Source organism: Cydia splendana, chromosome 13 (genome assembly GCF_910591565.1).
Source record: "Cydia splendana chromosome 13, ilCydSple1.2, whole genome shotgun sequence".
In the NCBI taxonomy this organism is placed as follows: Eukaryota; Metazoa; Arthropoda; class Insecta; order Lepidoptera; family Tortricidae; genus Cydia; species Cydia splendana.
The window spans coordinates 1,687,490-1,709,826 of NC_085972.1; the positions used below are offsets into that span (position 1 = coordinate 1,687,490).

The 22,337-nt window shown below is 41.1% G+C and overlaps 1 protein-coding gene across 1 annotated transcript in view; it reads right to left on the reverse strand.

Moving 5' to 3' along the window:
* The window catches only part of LOC134796404 (protein hairy), a 29,264-nt gene extending 7,549 nt beyond the window's left edge, over positions 1-21,715 (reverse strand). Inside the window, exon 1 of the mRNA XM_063768604.1 lies at positions 21,584-21,715. Within this exon, the coding sequence (XP_063624674.1) occupies positions 21,584-21,640 (57 nt within the window). The 5' untranslated portion in view covers positions 21,641-21,715. The remainder of the gene's footprint in view (positions 1-21,583) is intronic.
* Positions 21,716-22,337: the final 622 nt, after the last annotated feature.

Consider the following 22,337-nt stretch of genomic DNA (forward strand, 5'->3'; position numbering starts at 1 on the left):
ACACAGCATATGGAAGAATTAGAAATTAAAAACTATTATTTAATTATTTAGTTTAAGTATTAGAAATTAGTGTTTCTTATTATTTTAATGGACATTAGATATGAGCGCCGCGCCGGCGCGCCGCCGCCGCCGACAAAATTTTCGCGCCGCCGCCGCCGACGCTGCGCTATCGGCGTGGCATCGGCGTGACCTTGTTAGATAACTTAGATAGTACTACTTTCAGAATCAGAAATATATATTTTATTTAGTTTAGATGTTTAACAGCGCCAGTCTGAATAGCTTATAGACATTCAAAAGGTATTGTAAGTTGTAACTTATTGTATAATAAATAACTAAATAAATAAATAAATAATTATAGGTCCATATAATTAAAAAATATTGATGGTAAATTCAAACTTTTCTGTTTGGTAACCGCGCTAGTACTGTTAGGGCAACGAAATGACTAATTTTGCCAGCTGGCTAGCTCATCCGTCATCATCTCGGCCATAAGACGTCCACTGCTGAACATAGGCCTCCCCCTTGGACCTCCATACGTACCGGTTGGAAGCGACCCGCATCCAGCGTCTTCCGGCGACATTAATACGGTCGTCTGTCCATCTTGTGGGTGGACGACCTACGCTGCGCTTGCTAGTCCATGGTCTCCACTCGAGCACTTTTCGACCCCATCGGCCATCTTCTCTGCGTGCTCATCCGTCATTCACCGCGAATTTAATCATTGCAAGCATGGATTGAATGTCTTTAAAAGGGGTTAATTTCAGATATTAAGTGTTTTCACGCCCAAAGGTCCGGCCGTTGGCTAAATGCTTGGTCATTAGATCTTCTCCGATCTTAGCTTCACTGCAGCACGGCCTTTAACCTCGCACCAATGCACCTGCAGGAAAGCTCCAGGTCTTTAACACTATGGCCTCGGTCTTTATCGGCCTTCGGACTTGCTTACACTGGACCTATAGTTCAATTCCAAGCTCTGCTCTCTTGCAGCTTGGCCTTCGGCCTCGCACAGAGGCGCGCCGTAATCGGCGCTCCGGGCATTCGGCCGTCGGCCAAGCTCACACTTGGCATTACCTGCAGCTTCTGGCCTCGCATGGGAAGGCGTCGGAAACAGGTCTTCGGTGTTAGGTGGAGCTCGGCCCTGGACCTCACTTTTTGACATAAATCTGTTTTTTGGGTCGTAATTGGTTAATGACGGAGCTTGATTTTCCTCACTTCGGCTCTTTGGACTGTCGACCAGACGTTTCCCTGATACAGTCAATCCGCTACTTTTTACTAAGCACAAAAGATAAGGGCCTCGCAAAGATCTTCCGGCCAGGGCCTCGCCAAGATTAAGACCGCCTCTGATGCCGCGCGATACTGTTCATACTTTATAAAACTTTTTTCGTACCTTTATTGAATAAATCTTGCTTGAAATTGAAAAATGCACTTATTTTATAACTTCCTTACAGCAAAAACATGTTAACGGGTAAAATTTTGGTTTGAATTCGTTTTTCATTAATCAAAGGTGTTTTTCAAGGCCACGCCGCCGATTCGCCGCCGCCGCCGACCGATTTTGACCGGCGCGCCGCCGCCGGCTAAATGCCTATCGGCGCTCATATCTAATGGACATACGCACTAGGTCGTACAGTTTTCGCAGACATAGACACAACATGACACAACTGAGTTGTAATGTAATTCTGAGTTGTAATTCATGCTAAGAGGGCCTGCCGCGAACGACGCGAACACCGAAGTTGGCAAATAGCGGGCATCTTGCTCTTTTACTTCAATTAAGGAAAAAAAGGAGTAATTACAGTGACAGAGAAAGATGCCCGCAATTTGCGTACTTGCATCGCGAGCATTCGTAATTTATAAATATGCTGTATCTAGCGTGTAAGTTATCTGTGCTCCTCTGTAAGGATGAGACGGTCCGCTGCACATTTTGTCTTCAGTGTAATTTAATTTGCATTAAAGACTGACAGGTGAAGGTTGCGTACCATCCTCCACAATATTTGCTGGCACATCGTAAACCATATTACAAAGCCGTAAGGTTCATTAATGGGCATTTAAGTCTATTGCTGTGAGTCACTTGAAGTTTTACGAGTAATGTTCTCTTGCTTGACCTTATACGTTGTACTTAAATGATTTTCAATTATTCTCGGTAACGAACAAAAATTTTTCCCTGGACAAGTGCAATTGTATATGCATACGCATTGTTTGGATTTTTTTTTTTACTTTTCGGTACTTAATCATTAATCTTCATATTTTGACGTGACTATTTATTGATTAAAATTAAATATTATAGGCTTAGACCTAGTTCGTTAGTAGGTCTGACCTACTAACTAACTGTGTGTGTTGGCACAGTACACTAAGAACAGTAGTGAATCTAAGGCCGCTCAGCAAGTTATTTACCTACTCTTGCGTTGGCGCTTAGGGTTGTCACTTTTATTTTTAGTTAAATATTATTTGCGTATTATGAGTAACACTAGGTTTCTATGTATATAATATAATGTAATGTTCTAACAATTCATAAATGACGTATAAATAAAACGCTTTTTAAATATTTACATTAGGAAATGGCATTTATTAAAAAAATTATAAATTCAATACAGAAAAAAAGTTCCTCCGGTTTCTGCATGTTCGGAACGCTTTACTGTTAGCGGTTAAAGTAAATTCTCATCCTTACGTATAACATTAGTACAAAGGTTTTAGGGAAGCATGGGCAGGGCATCGTAAATTCTATCTTTTAATTGTTCCTAAATTGACGTGCCGATTTTAATGTTGATGTGGTCCTTTTCAAACGCTTTGCGAAACACCTTCTACATCCTTCCTATATTCACGACGAAGTCATCGGGTGGGACTATGAGTAATTTCGATCTGTACCATAATTCCTGTAATTAATGTATTGTGAAGAATGACAAGTCCGGGTTTGAGGAGTCGTTATTGTGACACCCAAAGACACTACAATATTTTTTTCCTCTGTTCGAAGTCATGATCAAAAAATTAAGGCCGTTAAGAGCAGGCAAATGCGAGCAGGCGTGCAGCGTACTCGAATGCGCGCGATCACAGTCGCGGTACGGCCCACACAGCCGCCACCGTATTCCCCCATATATTATGCTAATGTGTGCGTGGCAGCGCGTGCGTACACGGCGCCCGGCGCGCACGCACACATTCAAGCCGGCAGCGCCACATTTCTATGAAGATTCACTACTGTTCTTGTACTGTGGTGTTGGTAACTGGTCACCAAATAGGAATTTTCTCAGTAAGCAAGTGTTACCAAATGGAACTTAAGGCGAAGTCATTAACCAACGATTTACTTACGTCTTTTTTCATGGCATCCAATATGAGCGCCTTCAGTTCGTTGAGACTAGTTAGAACTAAAAATACATATTATTATTAAAATATAGGTACTTTAACTGGCACTTTAACCCTTAAATGCATAGTGTAGGATGTATTTATTTGTTCCTGTATATTATTTCAATAGTTAAACTAATCCATTTTCCGAATTTGTACTTAAATTTACGCAGTATTTTAATTTATAAAAATTGCATTTGTTTTAAGACGAAATGTGAGAAAACTTGGAAAAACCGGAAGTTGATGATTTTTAGTGTGTGATTTAGGGCAGATTTTTCGGGGTTTGTAATTATTTTATATTTAAAAGCTTTATCATAGGAATATCACAAATAGTGTACCTTTCTGATGGCAGTAAGATTTTTCCTATACCTACCCCTTACTAATAATTATATATTTACATATATGTGATTTAGCCTATGCAACTTCTAACACTGATTTCGCAGTGAAAATCAATGTGTTATTTTTTTGTATTTTTCCTAGAACCACAGCAGAATTATATGCTACATATATTATATTCATTTCGGCAAAAAGATAAAATCATGCATTTAAGGGTAGTAGTAGTAGTAGTAATCACTTTATTGTACACAACACAGGTTTACAAAAATAAATTACAGTAATGGAAGTACAAAGGCGAAGGAAGGAAGGAAGGAAGGAAGGAAGGGAGGAAAGGGGAAGGGGAAGGAGGCGGGTTAATGGTTAATCTATTATTCAAAAGCGTCTAATCGTTCACACCGTTGATTAAATCATAATAATTCAATTAGTTTAAAATATAAGAGTTTACGATTTTTTTACTATTAGCCTGAAGCATGTCTATGGTATGGTGACGCAGTGGTAGGTTAGGTAGTGAAAATTTGGCAACACAAAATTGAAATCTAAATATCAGTTGTATGCTAAATATGTATCTCAAAAATCCCAAAACCCTTAACGTAAGTGAGGTTTCAATCACAATAACAAGAGTTATGGACATTGGACAATGTGATTGAGTTCTAAATAACCGTCGTTATCGTTATACATATATACGTCCCACGCGAACATTATTGCCGGACCAAGTACGGCGTACGACAAAAACAGACATTAATCTCATGTTACGGAGTAAAACGCAGTAAAGAAACGCATATACTCCGTATAGGTACCTACAGAATGTAAGTATGTTCAGTTCAGACTTCAGAGCATAAGCGGAACAAAATGCACCAAGACTAAATGTCAAATGTTTTGACTCAAAACGCCAGCTAGAGAATGTGGAAATGTTTAACGATTATGCATAATCGTAGAGGCAAATATGTATAAGTACATGTTTCAATTATACTTGTAAATGTAACTCAATACATTTAGCTAAGTATAGACGTTATTGCAGGTACCTATGTAGGTACTTACTACTGTACAGTAGTAAGGCCTAAAGTTTGGTTACGGCCAGAAATCCGCGTTCGCAATGGTTTCCAGCAGCGGCAGCGACATGCGCGGTACGAACGAGGAAAAGTGCACGTAACACATTGATCGTTAGGATTATTATAGCAACGGATTTGCCATGTTCGCCGAACGCGCCGGCGCGTGGCGTCCCTAATCGACCTAATCGTGCGTCACGTGGTGCGGCGCGCGTGACGCTCGCCGCGTCACCGGCTTCAATCATGACGGCCTTCACCTTGGGACGCACGCGCGCTCTGCTATCATAGATCACGGTATCTGTATCTCTAGTCGTGCGAGTAGGTAGTATACTGATACTACCTACTCGCACGACTATCAACACACCTTTCGGCCACGAATGGCACGGCGAAGGAGTAAAAGTGCACGTGACACACAACACAGATATTTAGATCGATAATAGGATCATTATACAAACCGATTTGCTCACCGTCTCCAATCACGATGACCTTTACCTTGGGAGCTTGGGACGCACGCGACACGCTGTATTATCATAGAACACGGTATCTCTAGTACAGTCAGCTGCAGAGAAAAGGTACCCCTCTGCACAGAAGTTTGTATACAAAGGTGCTAATTGAATAGTATTGTTGACTGTACTTATCGATAATCGAATTGAGGTGACGGTATTTGTAGTCGGAGTAACATCACGTAAGAATCATTTTTTGACCGAGCGTTAGCGAAGATGTTCGTTTCTGCTTGAGCAAATATGCTTTCATATGTCCGGTTATTCTCCTCTGTAGGTCGCAATGCTTGTGTGTCACAGAAAACTTGTGTGTTCGTCCGAACTGTACGGTTTTCTCTCCTGTGGGCAATAGTTAACAGCTTGTGGACATGTAGGTAATGATTTTATCATACTTATCCAAATAAAAGGAGTACCTACATTTTCATGTGGATAAGGGTTAAATAGGAAAATTAACCTTTGTAGCCCTTAACTTTTGGGTATGTCTACAGGAAAGACGCGAACACACTTTTGTGTTTGACCCACCTATCTGGTTTCTGGTATTCTGGATAATCTGGGTAACTGACCCCTTCATTTATAATAATTTGTGAATTATTGGTAGGTATAATTATTATAATTACGGACGATTACCTCAAATTTATGCACATTTTATGTCATATTATATTAGTCGCGACGGGAAAGTGTAACTGCATGACTGAGAGACGTTTTAGTCTACGTCAAAAACAATGAGAGCATTATAATAACACCTACACTCCTCTGATCTTTAGTAGACCTTATTGTATGTACAATAAAGGTTACGAAGAGTCAGCTCACTGTGTAGGATATATTTAAATACAGCGGCAGGCTGGCGCCACAGTGTTAATTCTAATTAACGATCGTGCCATGACATTATACGCCAGAACTAGCAACAGTAAAGGCACACAACAGTACGGTTACCATCAGTTTGTCACTGACATAAACGCCGTCGAGAACGTAATTTACTTTCTATACATCTCGCTCGCACTCGCATATTAGTGCAAACGGGATGTATAGAAAGTAAATTACGTTCTCGACGGCGTTTATGTCAGTGACAAACTGATGGTAACCGGACGTAACGTACAGATACGATTGCAGCATGGGCTGAAGGTCACTGCGTGTCTAGCACATTCATTGCCACTAAGTGCTACGGGTTACGCTCGTAGCGCGTACCCACGGTTTCGCCATATGGAGGGCGTAGTCGCTACGAACAGTGTACCCGACAGTCGGGTTCTTGGCCCTGAATGTGCTAGAGTTAGACCAAGAAAAGTCTGCAGCGATTTTGGTAGCCCACGCAGTGTAAGTGTTATATTAAACGTCAAACTTCGTTTTCGTCGAATTTATGACGTATAAATAACACTTGCACTGCGTGGGCTATCAATATCGCTGCAGACTTTTCTTGGTCTAACATTATACAGAAATTGCTTTATAATGTATGCAGTTATGAGAGATCTAGCGTCTTCTGAGCGTCGTCGTCTAATAAGCGCTATGGAAAATGGCGTCGCTGCGCGGTTGCGCCAACGTTGCCTCAAGCAGCAGCCAACAGCCATAGAGTTACTAGACGCTGACGCTCGGGTGACGCAATTGTGGGGAGTCTCTCTAAATGTCAACTGAAACATCAGCTTACATTACGTCCTAGTGTTACCATCCTTTAGATCTCGTAAATTGATTTACCTTAATATTTATTTCCTTTCCTAAATCATTAATACCTACATTATTCCTAACCTAGACCTTTTCCTTGGCTTGCCGATACAGCCGCAGTATTACTTACTAATTTTGCACCGATTCCTTATTAATAATAAGTTACTATTAATACAGGCAAGGGTCTTGCATCCTCTTTCTTTTGCAGTCTTTACGAACACCTAAAATCTTTTTGACATATACATATTGCCCAGCAGCCCATAGCCATACGACTTCAACGCGTGTCAGCCGGCCTACCGCGAACCATGTTCGACGTGTTGCCTCCCTGTCACACTTACATACGAATTTACAAATGCGACAGAGAGGCAACACGTCGAGCGTGGTTCGCGATAGTCCCTCAGATAGCCACTGCGCGATATTTCGGTAGTTTCCTGGACAGTCAAAATGAAACGGTCTTTTACGATTTGGCAGAGCAAGCAGCTGGGCAGCGCCAACCCGGAACGGTACTTTAATTTGTCTGCGACGCGTGGAGTTTCGACGAAAAATAAATAGCACCAAAAACATTACGTTGCCAAGACTAACAAGCTTTTACTCTAAACCACAGAATAACTAATAGTTACTACCGTACAGAAAATTCACTCCTTCACAAAAGAGAGATTTAGGTATAAAATTATACCTATACTCGCCGCCTGCAATAAAATTTAAACTTATAAGGGCGATTGTGCACTACAATGAATTTTACTGTCCGGCAGTCCGAGTTTTTACGGTCCGATATGCTAGCCGTGCTACAACATATAATGGCGAACTTACCATGGTCAAAACGAGGCATCAATATAAAGGGAAAAGTTTTAAGTAACTTAAGGTTCGCTGATGACATTATACTGTTTGCAGAAAGCCCTTTACAATTAAGCACCATGATAAACGACCTTAATGAAGCCAGTATAAAAATTGGACTAGAAATGAACCTTGAAAAAACGAAAGTTATGACGAATTCACACACTGTACCAATTTTAGTAAATAATATACCTCTTGAGTTCGTCGAGAGCTACGTATATCTGGGAAAACAAATCTCTTTCAGCAAAGATAGAAACTCTACGGAGGTCGACCGAAGAATAGCAATCAGCTGGAAGAAATACTGGGCAAATAAAGAAATTTTTAAATCGCAACTCCCTCTGCCTACCAAAAAAATAGTGATGGATTCGGAAATACTACCATGCCTCACCTATGGTTGCCAAACTTGGACGTTCGATTACACAACCAAACAAAAAATACAAACTACGCAGAGGCGAATGGAGAGAAGCCTACTAAGCATAAAATTAAAGGACAGAGTGAGGAATGATGATATTAGAAGAAAAACAAAAATTACAGACGCTTTAACATTCTCACTCCAGAGAAAGTGGAAATGGGCAGGACACGTTGCCAGATATAGAGACGACAGATGGACCATACGAACAGTAAAGTGGTCTGGGCCGCAGGGCTCAAGAGGCAAAGGCCGACCACGTGGCAGATGGTCAGACGAGCTAGTAGAAACGGCGGGTCCAAAATGGCTAGAGACAGCCCAAAATAGAGAGGAGTGGAATTCCTTGGGGGAGGCTTTTACCCGAAAGGGGCCCACATATCTTTTAAGTTAATTTCTAAGTTATCTTTTACTTTACTGTTATATATCTATTTTGTTTGAAGTATGTGTGGTAGAAATAAAGCTTTTTTATTATTATTATTTTTTATTATGGCACGCCATTAAATGTATATAGTAGCTTGTGCACTAGACGTAATTTTACCGTCCGTCATTTTACTTTTCGCCATTCCGGACAGTTTTTTTCCGGTCCGAGATGACAGCTATGAAAAACGTGTTTACCTATGCTTGTGCACTGCGTCTGGAATTAGTAATTATTCATGACTTGGCCGGGCGGGGGCTGGCTAGGGGGGGTGTGTGTTTCTTGCTACTACGCTGCACCTGCGAGTAAAAAGACGGACAAGTGCACAAGCCAATCATCCGTTTTTTTCATGCCATACCGGACCATGAATGTGCACAATCGCCCTAACTGCGCACGAACCGTGAATCTTCTTTGCGCGAGCGCCGCCACGTGACACGACTATCGTGCGGTCGAGCGGCAGCCCACTGCCATACGCCTCCCGCCCCGGGCGGCCCGCCGGCCAAATGTACCTAAACTGCGTAGTGACACCCCCCTGTCTAAACTAAAAAGTGATCAGATTTCGTAGATCTCTGCATCTGCACAGATTCTGAAGTGACAAAGTGTGGCTTTAGAGCCACCACACACTAGCGTCTCCCGAGCGTCGCGGCGTCTAATCAACTCTATGGCTGCTGCTCGACACAACGTTGGCACACTGGCAACTACGCACAGCGACATCATTTCATTTTTCATAGCGCTGACTAGGCGCCGACGCTTGAAAGACTCTAGAGTGTAGGGTGGCACTTCATAGGAGTTTGATATTTATGGTGGGTAGAAGTCTCTACACTCTGACACTGCAATGTCTGTGCAGAATAAGCTTAGCAGCTCTTGCACCTCTGCGACCTTTAACCCGTCAACTCAGTGAATCCTGAATATTTGAAGGTTCGTCATAGCATTGTAATACCACTAGAATTGCATTCTGCATTGGCCGCTTACTAATGGGTGGACCTTGCGCTTATTAGCCACCGTCGCAGTAAAACTGTAATCGCACCATTAGGAAAGCACTCAGCGGCATCATGAAAGCGTTTAATTATGGCGATTGGCGTCACACCCGCGCCATGTCCGTCCACTTAAGGGCAGCGCGCACCGCCTACGCCATAAACATGTCGGGTTTATATGTAGGTAGCTGTAGTTTCTATCTGCGACTTAGTCTGCGTATAACATGTTATTCTCATTAAACTTGACAAACCCCTACTAGATTTAATTTTTACAAATTACGGAAAGGGACATACGATTATCGAAGGCATTTTTTAACTGCCAAACAGATCCTATCGAGTATTCTCGGATCAGTTCGGCTCAGCATTGCTTCGAGCAATCATTAGGGTTGACACAACTTGACGTCCCTTTGTGTGTACGATCAGCCTTTGACACCCGAACGTCACCTTTTTAGCGACCACGCTAGGTTCGCAAGGTTCTGTACAGATGTACTGGATAATTATTTTCCATCATATTTTCACGGAAACGTACGAACGTATCTTGCTATTTCAGTCAGTCTCGGTACAAAAAGTACTGAGGTCGACTGAAGTAGCATGATAAAGACGAACGTTTTCAAGTAAATACGATGGAAAACAATTATGCACGACATCTGTAACGTTGACACAACTAGCAGATAACAAGAAACAGGAAGAACAATGAAATGCAAAATAGAGCTAAAGCAACAATAATAAAAGGAAAGCCATTGTAAATAAATAAAGGTAGGCTAAAGACTCATAATATATAACAAATATGGCAAACAACAAACCCATAGTCTAATAAAACATGGTCTTCCATTCCCAGAGTGACACGGGCCTACGTCACAACAACATGGCCGCTATATATAGCGCTATCGCATATTATCATATAGCGCTGTCGCATGATGACGTAGGCCCGTGTCAGTTAGGTGACCTAGAAAAGACGGGAATGGAGTACCAGGCGGAGTATATTATTATACCATGAACAAACCAGTTAATTTAAATCATCACGACAATTACGAGTAGGTATAAACCATTATGGGCACGGTTCAGGTAAATAACTATGAACTATGATAGGAGAACAACTATGTTGTTTTTGTATATATGCGACGTTAGTCATAAACATAAAAAAATCTTTCTTTTTTAGCGGGGCCTATTAATTTGGAACACAATGGGGTAACTTTGCGCCCCTAAGAGACGTAAGTCAACTACTAAGCAAAAATACCCCAAACAATGGGTATATTTTGCTCCTTATTCATTCCTTCAGAATCTTCAGATACATAAAACAATATTTCATGACATCGATTTACCGATAAAAATAATATGTTCTTTAGATAAAATGTTCTGCTAAATATCAATTCTTCTGAATAGGTATTTAAATTCAAAAATATTCAAAATTTTCTAAATGTGGAACAAAGTAGCACCATTTTACTCTTGTAGGTTTCTTTATAGAAAATTATATATTATGTTGGCTATAGAAGTTATATTATACCATGAAGTAGTGTGCAGTGTACGCTTCTCTAGGTGGCACGCGGCGAGGCGCAGCGTGTCGCTAAGCCCATTTCCCTCTGACGCACAGCATTTGATTTTCAAATATTGCGCTAGTTTTCCTAGACGACAGCTGGACCGACCAAGCTGAAATGACCCTTAAGGTAAAACGGGTGTTTTATATGGAAAGGAACACAGCGGGAGTTCATCCGTTTATGGATGGTCGGATGTAATACACTAGCCTCTATTCGCGGCATCGGCACAAAAGATAGCTAATTTTAAAAAAATAACCTATACATATACGAGTATGACTTTCGATCCGGAGGTTGTGGGTTCAAACCCAGGCTTGTACCAATGAATTTTTCGGAACTTACGAAATTTGATATTTGCCAGTCGCTTTTCGGTGAAGGAAAACATCGTGAGGAAACCGGACTAATCCCAACAAGGCCTAATTTCCCCTCTGGGTTAGAAGGTCAGATGGCAGTCGCTTTCGTAAAGACTAGTGCCTACTCCAATTCTCGGGATTCGTTTCCAAGCAGACCCCAGGCTCCCAGGAGCCGTGGCAAAAAGCCGGGATAACGCAAGGAAGAAGTAGACATATACGAGTAGGTATAAGTACGGATTATAAACCATACGTATTATAAACAAACCGTCTCGTATTGACATCCTGCGCGTCCACACACGTATACCTATATCGTTAAATTTTCCTTACACGCTTATCGGCATGCATGTAGTGCAGCCTGCAGCCATAATCGATATATGCCGCACGTGTTGTGATTCACCGAGAATATAACAGTAGCTGAATAATGCATGAACGTTTCAATGCACCACGAGACTCATTCATGCGAGTTGGAAGATTTCGTAGAAATGTCTAGACCATGGTTTGGTTTAAAAAAAGGGTAAAAGGTGAAATGTGAAGGGTAAAGGGTGAAATGTGATATACATGTCGTAGCCTGATCATAGATATTGATCATACATTAAATGCCATTTTAGAATGATCACTTCATGACAACTTCAATGCCAACCGATCGTTTCAATGAAATGATTGCCACATCATGAAATTATCATGTGGCCACGACATAGACATACTTAAGAACAATAAAAAAAACGGGTTGCACTCCGGGAGTTTATATAATATTAATACTAGAAATAAACATAAGCTCGCAGTGCCCTTCACTCGGCTCCATAAAATTAAAAAATCATTCATGGGTAATTGTGTAAGATTTTATAATAAACTTCCAAACCATATTACTGAATTATCTATCAATAAATTTAAGAATTATGTAAAGCGTAAACTTATTTCTAAAGCTTATTATACCACACAAGACTACATGAATGATATTACAACGTGGGATTAATTGTTATTCGAAATGATTATTTATTTATTAGGTATATTTGATAATTGATGAGGAAATGGATATTCCGATGTAATACTATCTACTTCTTTTGTTACTTATGCTTTTTTTATTGACATTTAGATTTCATTCTAGAAATTCTAGACTAGTATTTTTCTATACAATGTTTTAATGTTTGACGATCCTTTTGTGAAATTTTTAGTGTTAAATTTGATATGTATAATAATCCAATTTTATTATGGAATAATATTAACATCAATAAATTGCTCTGATAATTAGATTAAGATTAATTACGATTCATAAGAGCTTGTTGCTAGGCCTACAGTCTCATCTGCATTAAAAACTGAAAATATAACCTAAAGCACTTGCAATAAGATTGAAAATTCAATATCCCGTTTCACCCGTGTTCTTGGCTAATGAGTAACATTATGTATGCAAAGAGACTGGGCGCGTGCCAGTGCAAATGTTCACATTGCTTAACAGGTTCACAACTTCACTAAATGACCAGCACGGATATGATGGTCGTTCTTGTCTACGTGACAGCGTGATAAAACGGTGTCCGTCACTTTCTATCCCACTGTGTTAAAAAGTGACAGTTATTATATCACGTGGATAAAGATGGATAAAGCCATCCATAATACGCCGACAGGACCCGTATTCGACAAGCGACTTTTGACGTATCGTGTTATTCTCCCGTTGATGTGGGAAAAATCAGAAGTTCTCGAATACGTACAATGTCAATATTTGACATTAGCAATTCACAGTTAGGTGACAACCAAACCAAACCGAACCACCCCGAGTTCAGTGTTGAGTTTTGGTTGTACCTACCAAATGATATTATCCACAGTGACCACAGTTGATCGAATCAACACTTTATAGAATCAACAATATCAACATGCAGTAAAATCAACTGTTGATTTGACGTGGATGCGAAATATAACAGTTGTACATGTCGAATTTGGCCCCAGAAGTCTAACCTATGACTACGTATAGGTGTTATCAGGCTTAAGAATCTCAGGAACCTGCCTTCAAAAAGCCGTTCCCATAAAATCGAAGTCACCCACGGCCTCGCACTTATAGGGGCCTCGCAAAGCCAACCTTGTTATTGCCTTGGGAAAACACATTGAAAAGGGCCTCGCAGATTTGGTTTCACCCAAGGCTAGATTGGTCCAAGTTATTTATTTCTTATGCATTCTCCGATTTCCTAGTATGTATTATAATTTCTAGCAATGAAAACTGGGACCAGATAGACAGAATATTTAATGTTATTTCAAAATGTCCTTAAAATGAGAGCGTACCTTCGATTGTATCGTGGCGGCTGGGTTCGTTTTACTCTTAATGTCATGTTATACTGGACCCTGGCTGATATTCGAGTCGGGAGTGGTGTGTGAATGTAAGGCGGAGTAAAATAGACGGTGTCTGGCGCTACGTAACTACGGGCGCGAATGAGTTTCCCGACTTGTGGTCGCTGAAAGTCTCAACTGAATTTTAAACGACGCGCCATATAACTTAAAACTTCATAGACTCGTGCAGCCCTACAACTGAATTTTAAACGACGCGCCATATAACTTTTATCAAATATTAAAAGAAATGAAATATCGTGGGTTACAGTTTTATCATTTTTAGGGTTCCGTACCCAAAGGGTAAAAACGGGACCCTATTACCAAGACTCCACTGTCTGTCTGTCTGTCGGTCTGTTTGCTGTCACCAGGCTGTATTTCATGTTTCGTGATAGCTAATAAACAGTTGAAATTTTCACAGGTGATGTATTTCTGTTGCCGCTATAACAACAATTACTAAAAAGTGCGGAACCCTCGGTGGGCGAGTCCGACTCGCACTTGTCCGGTTTTTTAAAATAGCTTTACTGTGCTGAATTTAATAGGTACCTATCTTCTACCGAATTTCTACCTTTCTACCTACCGGTAGTATTATTGATTATTGGGGTGCTCGGATCGATGAACTTTAACATGTATCTTAGGGATATATGAGCAAACGAATATCAACGGTTTATTAAATTCTACATACTGGAACTTATATTAAACTATTAGAAAATGAGCCTACTTTTGCCGCGCTTTCCCGTTTCTTTTGATTCCGACTATATTATCCAGTTAAAGTGCAAACCGGTGGTAGTGCATAGAATATGTGTCACATGTGGGCTCGTCACGTGCGTGCGTGCGGCGCCGGTAATCTATTCCCGCGTTACGTAAACGTCACGTTGATCGGCTGTCTATTTATCGCGGTGTACACCTACTGCATCTATGTGTGGGAGTGAATCGGCGAAATATGAGTGTGTTCTGATGGTACTTAGTCTAAACAATAACAGTTTGTGCAGTATCAGAGCTGGAAGACTAGCAAAGTGGCAAACGTTTATAGAAAGCGCCAGTCGATACTTAAATAGAGTCCGACCAAGCTAATTTCGCTTGGCCTTTGCAATGTCATCATTACAGGATACAACCGATAAAAGGCTTAGATGATGAAATGAAATGTTAGGGTATAGAACAGCGGTCGGCAACAAGCGGCCCGCGGGCCGCATGCGGCCCGCGAACCTCTCGGTTGCGGCCCGCGAGCCTCCCTGGTTATTTTGTATGTACTTACTCGTAATATTGACAAACGACAATATCTGCTAAAGTAACAAATATTACCAAAGTGCGGCCCGCGTCAACTTCGTTAACTACTATGTGGCCCTTGGCTGCTAAAAGGTTGCCGACCGCTGGTATAGAAGATGACACATGTACATGTGTCTTAGTACCTTAACCTATCCCCCGTCGCGTTACGTAAACGTCACGTTGATTTTAACGTCTATTTATCGGTCGTCGTTTATTTATCGCAGTAGGTGTCTATATGTGGGAGTGAGTCAAGATATGAAACCGGCAAACTAATTGTGTAATGTTTTCGGTTTTGCAAACAAAAGATTTGTTGGTGTAAGTGGTGGGTACCTCGCAATACAATCACCCAAAGGTTGAGGGTTAGAAATAGAAGCAGACATCAACTGCTTTTATCATTAAAAACCTATCATTGCCACCTTATACTAGCAATTCAACAGCTATCTGATATCAAAGCTTCTCAGAATTCTCTAAATAAAATCTAGTGACGTTTCAGTCTGAGCGGTAACAGTCTGAGACGTTGGCACATAAAGTTGGCACACGTTTTACTGTCTAGCGCCGTATATCAGAAGGTTTACGACGCACTATAATATAGTATTTTTTAAGCGGTGAACAAACGTACGGCTTGACAAATATGTATAGCTAACGTTGCCTATTGATAGTATGGACGCTTGCAACTTCAAGACCAACAAGGGTGTCTTTAGCGCATGGCTTAAGAGCCAACGGGAGTGGTCATTTCTCCATACAAACGTACTCCGCGTTTTCCTCCGTGGTTTTTGAAGCTAGAGCAATGATTTTTTCAACACAGATTTATATTGTCAATATCTGTGTCGGACCGTTTTGCTTTTTTTGATATTTTTGTTTTTTAAGGCGCTAGAGCCCTTAAAAAATGGCCAAAATGACCTAATTGACTATGCCGCAATGAGAGGCGTGGCATTCAAAACTGATATCAATTAGCCAAAAAAGCAAAACGGTCCGACACAGATAATTTCATAATCATTTAGATTTCCAAATTTGGTTACGATTGGTTAAGTTTTGGAGGAGGAAACAGAGGAGTACGAAACCTCGATTTTTGAGATTTTTACGCAGGATTTTTCGCCTTGTCCTTATCGCACTACTTTTAAATGCCGCTTCCGTTAGCGAGACGGGTATATTTACCTAAAATATTTAAAACTCAGCTCCTGTTTCGTCTTAAAACCCTGCACACTCCATTTTTGGACAGTCTCCTACTGTAATCCGTTGAGAAAACCAGAAGCTCAAACGGCAGGTGATTTCAATAGCTAAATAGCAGGAGGCATTCTTTGGACCAGAAGTGAGTAGTGGCGTAGCTAGGCTTGGGCGAAGTGGATCCTCGCCCACGGCCTCGCGCCTAAAGGGGCCTCGCGGAAGGCAACCTTGTTTAATATCTTGGGAATACACATTGATAGGAAAGGGCTTCGCAGATGCGACTTCGCCCACGGCTAGACTAGTTCACGCTATGCCACTGGAAGTGAGCGACTATTTATGTTCTAGAATGTGAGGAAAACCCAAACATCACTAGTGTAATGTTATGATATGCTCGGTTTATCTCAACCTTTGCGTGACCTGGCGCTAACGTGGTTCTTGCTAAACTAAAATAAGACTTTATCCCAAACAAATTAGAACTGAATTTACACAAGCACGTCATTGCGTTACAGCCTGCTTAAAATTAGAACGCATTTAGTCGACAGTTAAATTCAATAAAATTTGAATCCTATCACGATCGAATTGAGTTAAAATTGCCGTGAGCTTGAAAGCGATTTGATGTTCTTTTGTTTCGCAGGTGTTGGCGCTAGCTGGCGAGTCGCGTGCCAAGTCTGACTTGATATCCAAAAGGTCTTATCTCCATATAGTTTATATAGTGATTAGGCCTTTTGGTATTTGATAGTGATGCGTGGGAGCGGACGGGCTTCCGGCACGCGCGTATATACGACACGTGGCTATCGACGTCCTTGTCTGTAGTACGAATGCTTATAGCATTAAGAATTAGTGAGACTGCTTTAGAATTTTAGTCACGCCGTGTGAAGAGTTCACGACCAACTTTTGCCATAAAGCTTGAAGGGCTGAAGACCGGATGCGCAATGCAGCAAGGTTTTAACTCGCTGCATAAGTTTAAGGTATATAAATATAGCTTCGAGCACGGCACAAAATACTAAGAAATGTAGAGTATTGCAAAACATTGTAGATTTTGACTGATAAAAAAGCAGTTCGGCCCAGTAGTTCAAAGAATCCTTATGTCTTACCTCTAAACTATATTATATGTCTCTGATATTGGAAATTATCTATATAACGTTATGGTAACATCGATTAACAGACACCTCGATATTTCATTTTGTCAATCTTTGCCATGAAAAGTATGTCTGGTCGTGTCTTTGAAGGTTTAACAACGAGCTCTACATTACTCCGTTATCGGCTTCATACAATACGATTACACCACCTAGATCGCCCTAATCAAATCAATACACATGGTTCTAGCGCCTCCGTTCCGTGGCCGTAGGCGGCGCGTAGGCGCACGCACGGTCTAGTGATGTTATCGCGATGATGGATGCCTTTAATAGCTTCCCACCGATCCCACGCCCTCCCTAGTAATTATAAGGACTTAGTCATTTTAGATAAGACTTGAGGTGACATTTATAGTGTAGAGCGATGATTAAAAATCTGTAGTAATCGAGAATTTTATATCAAATTCGACATTTCCAGCAGTAATGTCGCGGTGCACCAGTAATGCAGTCTGAATTCAAACGTCACCTTAAGTTTCAATTTTTATAATAAGCTGCACGCCAGCAATTCAACCAGTCACTAGTAAATCATAATTTCTCACCAACTGCCTCAGTGGTATACCTATTGCGTCTAAGATCTAAGGTCGGTGCGCAGTAGCCGACTATGGTGAGTCATGCGTGGGCGCAAGTTAATTGTCGTGAGAACACCGCACACGCCCAGACGCCTACGGCAGACGAATTATAATGGGCACATTGGAACAACAAGGATTAAAGGGTAACGAAGAGGCACTTATGTGGCCACTCGTAGACCTTGATGTCACGATCGAGTTAAAGCCGTCTTGTTGTATGGAAAAAATGACGTAATTTATGAACGGTCCCTTAGTCACCGCTAAATTATAAAGTCAGACGAGCCACATCCGAACTTTTAAGATCTCAAGTTGAGAAAATCTGGCCCATAGATCGCTTGGCCAGTTCGGCCACCTGGACCACGGTGGCAAAATTCGATCCATGCCGCGTAGCCCGCTGGTACTGGAGACCTTGGTCTCTTTTTCTTTCGTATATAACATCTATTTCAGTTTATCTCAAGTTGATTTGATTCTTGAAATGTTAAATCAAGTAATTCAGTAAAGATCGGACGCCGCTCCAGCCCTGTGTGGGCGGGCGACGCAGTGGGCGCCGACGCCACGAGGCACTTACTGAAGCTCGCTAAATTAGGCGAGTAATTACCATGAGAAATAGTGTTTTGCGGAAAGAGAAGAGTCGTGGAATATAAGGAAACATTCTATGATTCGTCTCTTTCCGCACAGACTAGAAAAACAACCGAGTTACCTATGTATTAGGTATTATACAGTCGATGTTAAAGCTCTATGTAAGCTCTATGTTTATATTTTTCGCCTAAATTAGATAGGAGTAAGGTGCAATAGTGTAAACCATGTGTAAACATATCTTTGACGCCGACTGTAGGTATTTATAAATAACAATCGGATAAAACGGCAGTGCATAGAAAAATATAATACCTACCTACTCTTTTCTTATTTGACGATTTGAGTTTAATCATCGCGCCAACGGTTGCAAGCTCCTGTTCCTCCTAAAAAGGACACCATTTAATTAACGTCATGTTCACATTACATTTTCCCGTGTTCTTGAATAGACCGTCATCGCCTTCTGCCTCACACGAAAAGCAGATCAGATTTATCGTTCGCGATCAAAGAGGAAACAGAAAGCCTTATAATTCACTAGGCGACCGTATTACACCGCGCTCCCTATAGGTACTCGTATTAAGCTAGGCATAGGCACACACTTGGCACACACTTAGCCCCGTACAGATTGTCATAATGCATTGCATGCGTTGCGTGCGTAAGATATGTGTCCCTGCCTTTATTCGTACACGAAAGCTTGACAAAACAGTTTACAGGGTCGTGCCAAAAGATAACGCTTCGTCAATAATCACATCACTAACGCCACGCTAACGAGCCTTTTTCCATGCGCACGACCAGCGTGTTTTTACACGCTTGCACGATCAGCGTGACGCGCTGGTTTGCGCGCGTGCGCGGAAAATTAGCGTGGACAATACCTAGTGAGGCGGTAAAATTGTCAGTGAGTGTCCGCTTAGGTGTCTACATTTGTTTTATGCCTAAACTTGGTAGATGAAAAAGTTAACAAATGCTAGCTAGACTTTGGAGGGTGCCATGCGTGCAAACAGTCTTACAAAAGGAATTGCCAAAGACTGGGCGTAGTGGAAGAGGAAAGTCAGAAAGCGAACATTGGAAAATGAAATTTCGTTATTTGCCTCTCAATCAATAGCGCGAATATGCAACGGAGAGGCAGATAACGAAAATGTATATTTAGTAAGTACAAAGTTCTCGTAGGGCCTCTAATCCCCGAAGCCACCGCGAAAACGCTAACACAAAAGAATCAAGCCTTAAGGCTTCTAGTATTTACCAATGACTATACCAATATTGACCCACAGAGCAGTAGGTCTGGGGGCATGATAGGAGGTATTAAAGCCGACTCGGTCCCTTAGGTAACGGAAGCGTCCAACGTGTGACTGCGGACAATACTGCCCCGCCACGGATAACTACAGCAAGTACATAGGTAAACGAATCCTAGTGGACCGTGAACTCCAATAAGAACCCCAGTATAGCACTCATGGTTTTGAAATCCATGTGCAGTCTTGGATTTATCTTTGATAAAAAAAAATTTAATTCGATTTGCAGTAAAATTTCACAATAATAGGAACCTCAAGCTAGTAGGTAATATGAAATGAAAGGTTTTACTTTGTTTACAGCTGTTTTAAGAGGAAAACACAAAACACACTCCGTGCACACTAAGGAGGCAGCTAGCAACCTGAAAACATTGCTAGGCTTCGTGGAAGAGCTGGGGTAGTTAGGGTTTCTCGCAAAATAGGCACAAAAATTACCCAGAAGACTTTTCTAACTAAGGTTTTGCTTTCAAAGTGGTTACATTTTCATTGAGACAAAGAAACAGTTTTAAAACAACACCATTAAAAATAAAATTATCTCAATAACACTCATGTTCAGATCGGTTGCCAGATCGAAAGGCGCTATTATCGGGAAACAATATCAATTTTTCGGGATTTTGGGACTTAAATTGGGAAAAAAAATACATTAAAATTAAAGTAATTATATTAAAAACAACGATATTTTACATTACTGGCACTACGTCAGCTCGTTCGCTTGACGACAGTTCGGAACTTGAAATTATAATTTTATAACGTGAAGCTGTTTTTCGGGACAATTTTCACTTTGTCGGGAATCGAGAACACATGCTAAAAATCGGGAGAATCCCGCCAAATCCCGATCATCTGGCAACCCTAGTTCAGTGCATGTTCAGATATTTATGAGCAGCTTATCTGATGGCGACAGTAGGTAATCCAACTCTGAACAGTACTTACTGAACCAGCTTTTATAACAATGTGAGTTTTTTCATAAAAACTAACCTGCTCACTACCACTGCTGATAAGCAGGTAGTTTCCTAATCTTATCTACAGTCTAACACTCTTGTTTGACTCTTGTACGACGTCGCACCTTCAGTAGCTGTTTTTATATTTTTATAACTAGGCGGTAACATGAAATGTGTTAAAAAGATAACATAAGATTAAAAAATAGTAATAATCGTTGGTGTTTAATTAGTTTTTTACGCGTTGATGTCTTTTTGTAGTTTGTTTAGCATTAAGTGTATGTATTAATTTTATTATACATTTTTAATAATCCCGACAGTTCCTTTCTTAAAGCTTTCCAACATCATAAAATTATCTAAGCACCATCCCACTAACCCGGGGTTAACCGGTTAAACTGTTAAATTGTACTGGTAACCATGATAACTCCAGTTTTAACCGGTTAACCCCGGGTTAGTGAATGGTGCAAGTGGCCCTAAAGAGGTTAAATATAAGCAAATAAATACTAATTATAAAACATTAAAACCGTTTGTACTAATCAAGCGACACTGGAAAATAAATGAAAATCGGTCCTCTAGTTTTTACCAGATAGCGTGGTGCAAAAGAGCGTAGGTACCGAATTAACTTTTCATATGATTTTTGATAAGTAATATTAGTACATAGTACACTAAGGATAGTTACAAGGAAGTATACTGTGTATCAGTGTTTTTAAACTGTGGGTACTGTGGGTACGCTCCTATAAGGGTGTCGCGGAGGCTGGCAAATAGTGATTGAAAAATAAAAAAAGAAGAGTTAGCGACGTCGCGAAAATTGGAATAATACCCAGGGGTCGTCAACTCGTCACGCATGGAAAAGGTTGAAAAACACTGCTGTAAAAGTATAATCACGACTGAAAACCGATCACTTGAAAAACTCAAAATTTTCCACAGCAAAAATAAAATTACAAAAGAAAAATTCACGTCACTCAAAAAAAATCTCGACTTACCCTCCTATTCTCTGCTTTTTTCTCCGGCACGGCCGGCTGCCCGACACCGGTCACCATTGTCACTGTCACTCACTGTGTCATCACGGGCGTGCGATGCGCTGCGCGTTCGGCGCGCGACTGCCGTGGCGCCCGTGGCGACTGGCGACTGGCGATGGCGTTCGGCGCGGCACGCGTCGCGCGTGGCGACACGCGACCCGGCACGGGGTTTCGTCTAATGGCTAATTTGCATAGGTGTGACGAGTTAGGTGTTCGATTTTTTTCTACGTTATATTAAAATAAGGTAGACGACAGACGTCCGAATGCTCGCCACTGTCAGTGGTGATAGTAGGGTGTCATCTATTGGGGCATTTTAGATTAAGAACTTAGACTTAATTCATTTACATACCTACCTATGTCAGGTGCGACGATTTTAGTATCGCAATTTATTATGAATATTATGATGCAAGGTTACGTACGCGTGGTGACACGCGACCGGCACGGGGTTTCGTCTAATATTTCAGGTGTGAGGATTTTTAATAGGTGTATGTTCGATGTTACCTATTGCAATTTTTCGCTGGGTTTTAATAATGATGTGGATTGTGGGATTGCGTACGTGTGGCGACACACGACCGGCATCGGCACGGGGTTTGGGTTTAATTTACATAGGTGTGACAAGGTTCAGGTGTTCGATGTATAATATAACAGGTTTTTCTAAGTTATAAATGCTTTAAGTAAAGATTTCTACCGTAAGTTGTCGCATATATGCTCCATCATG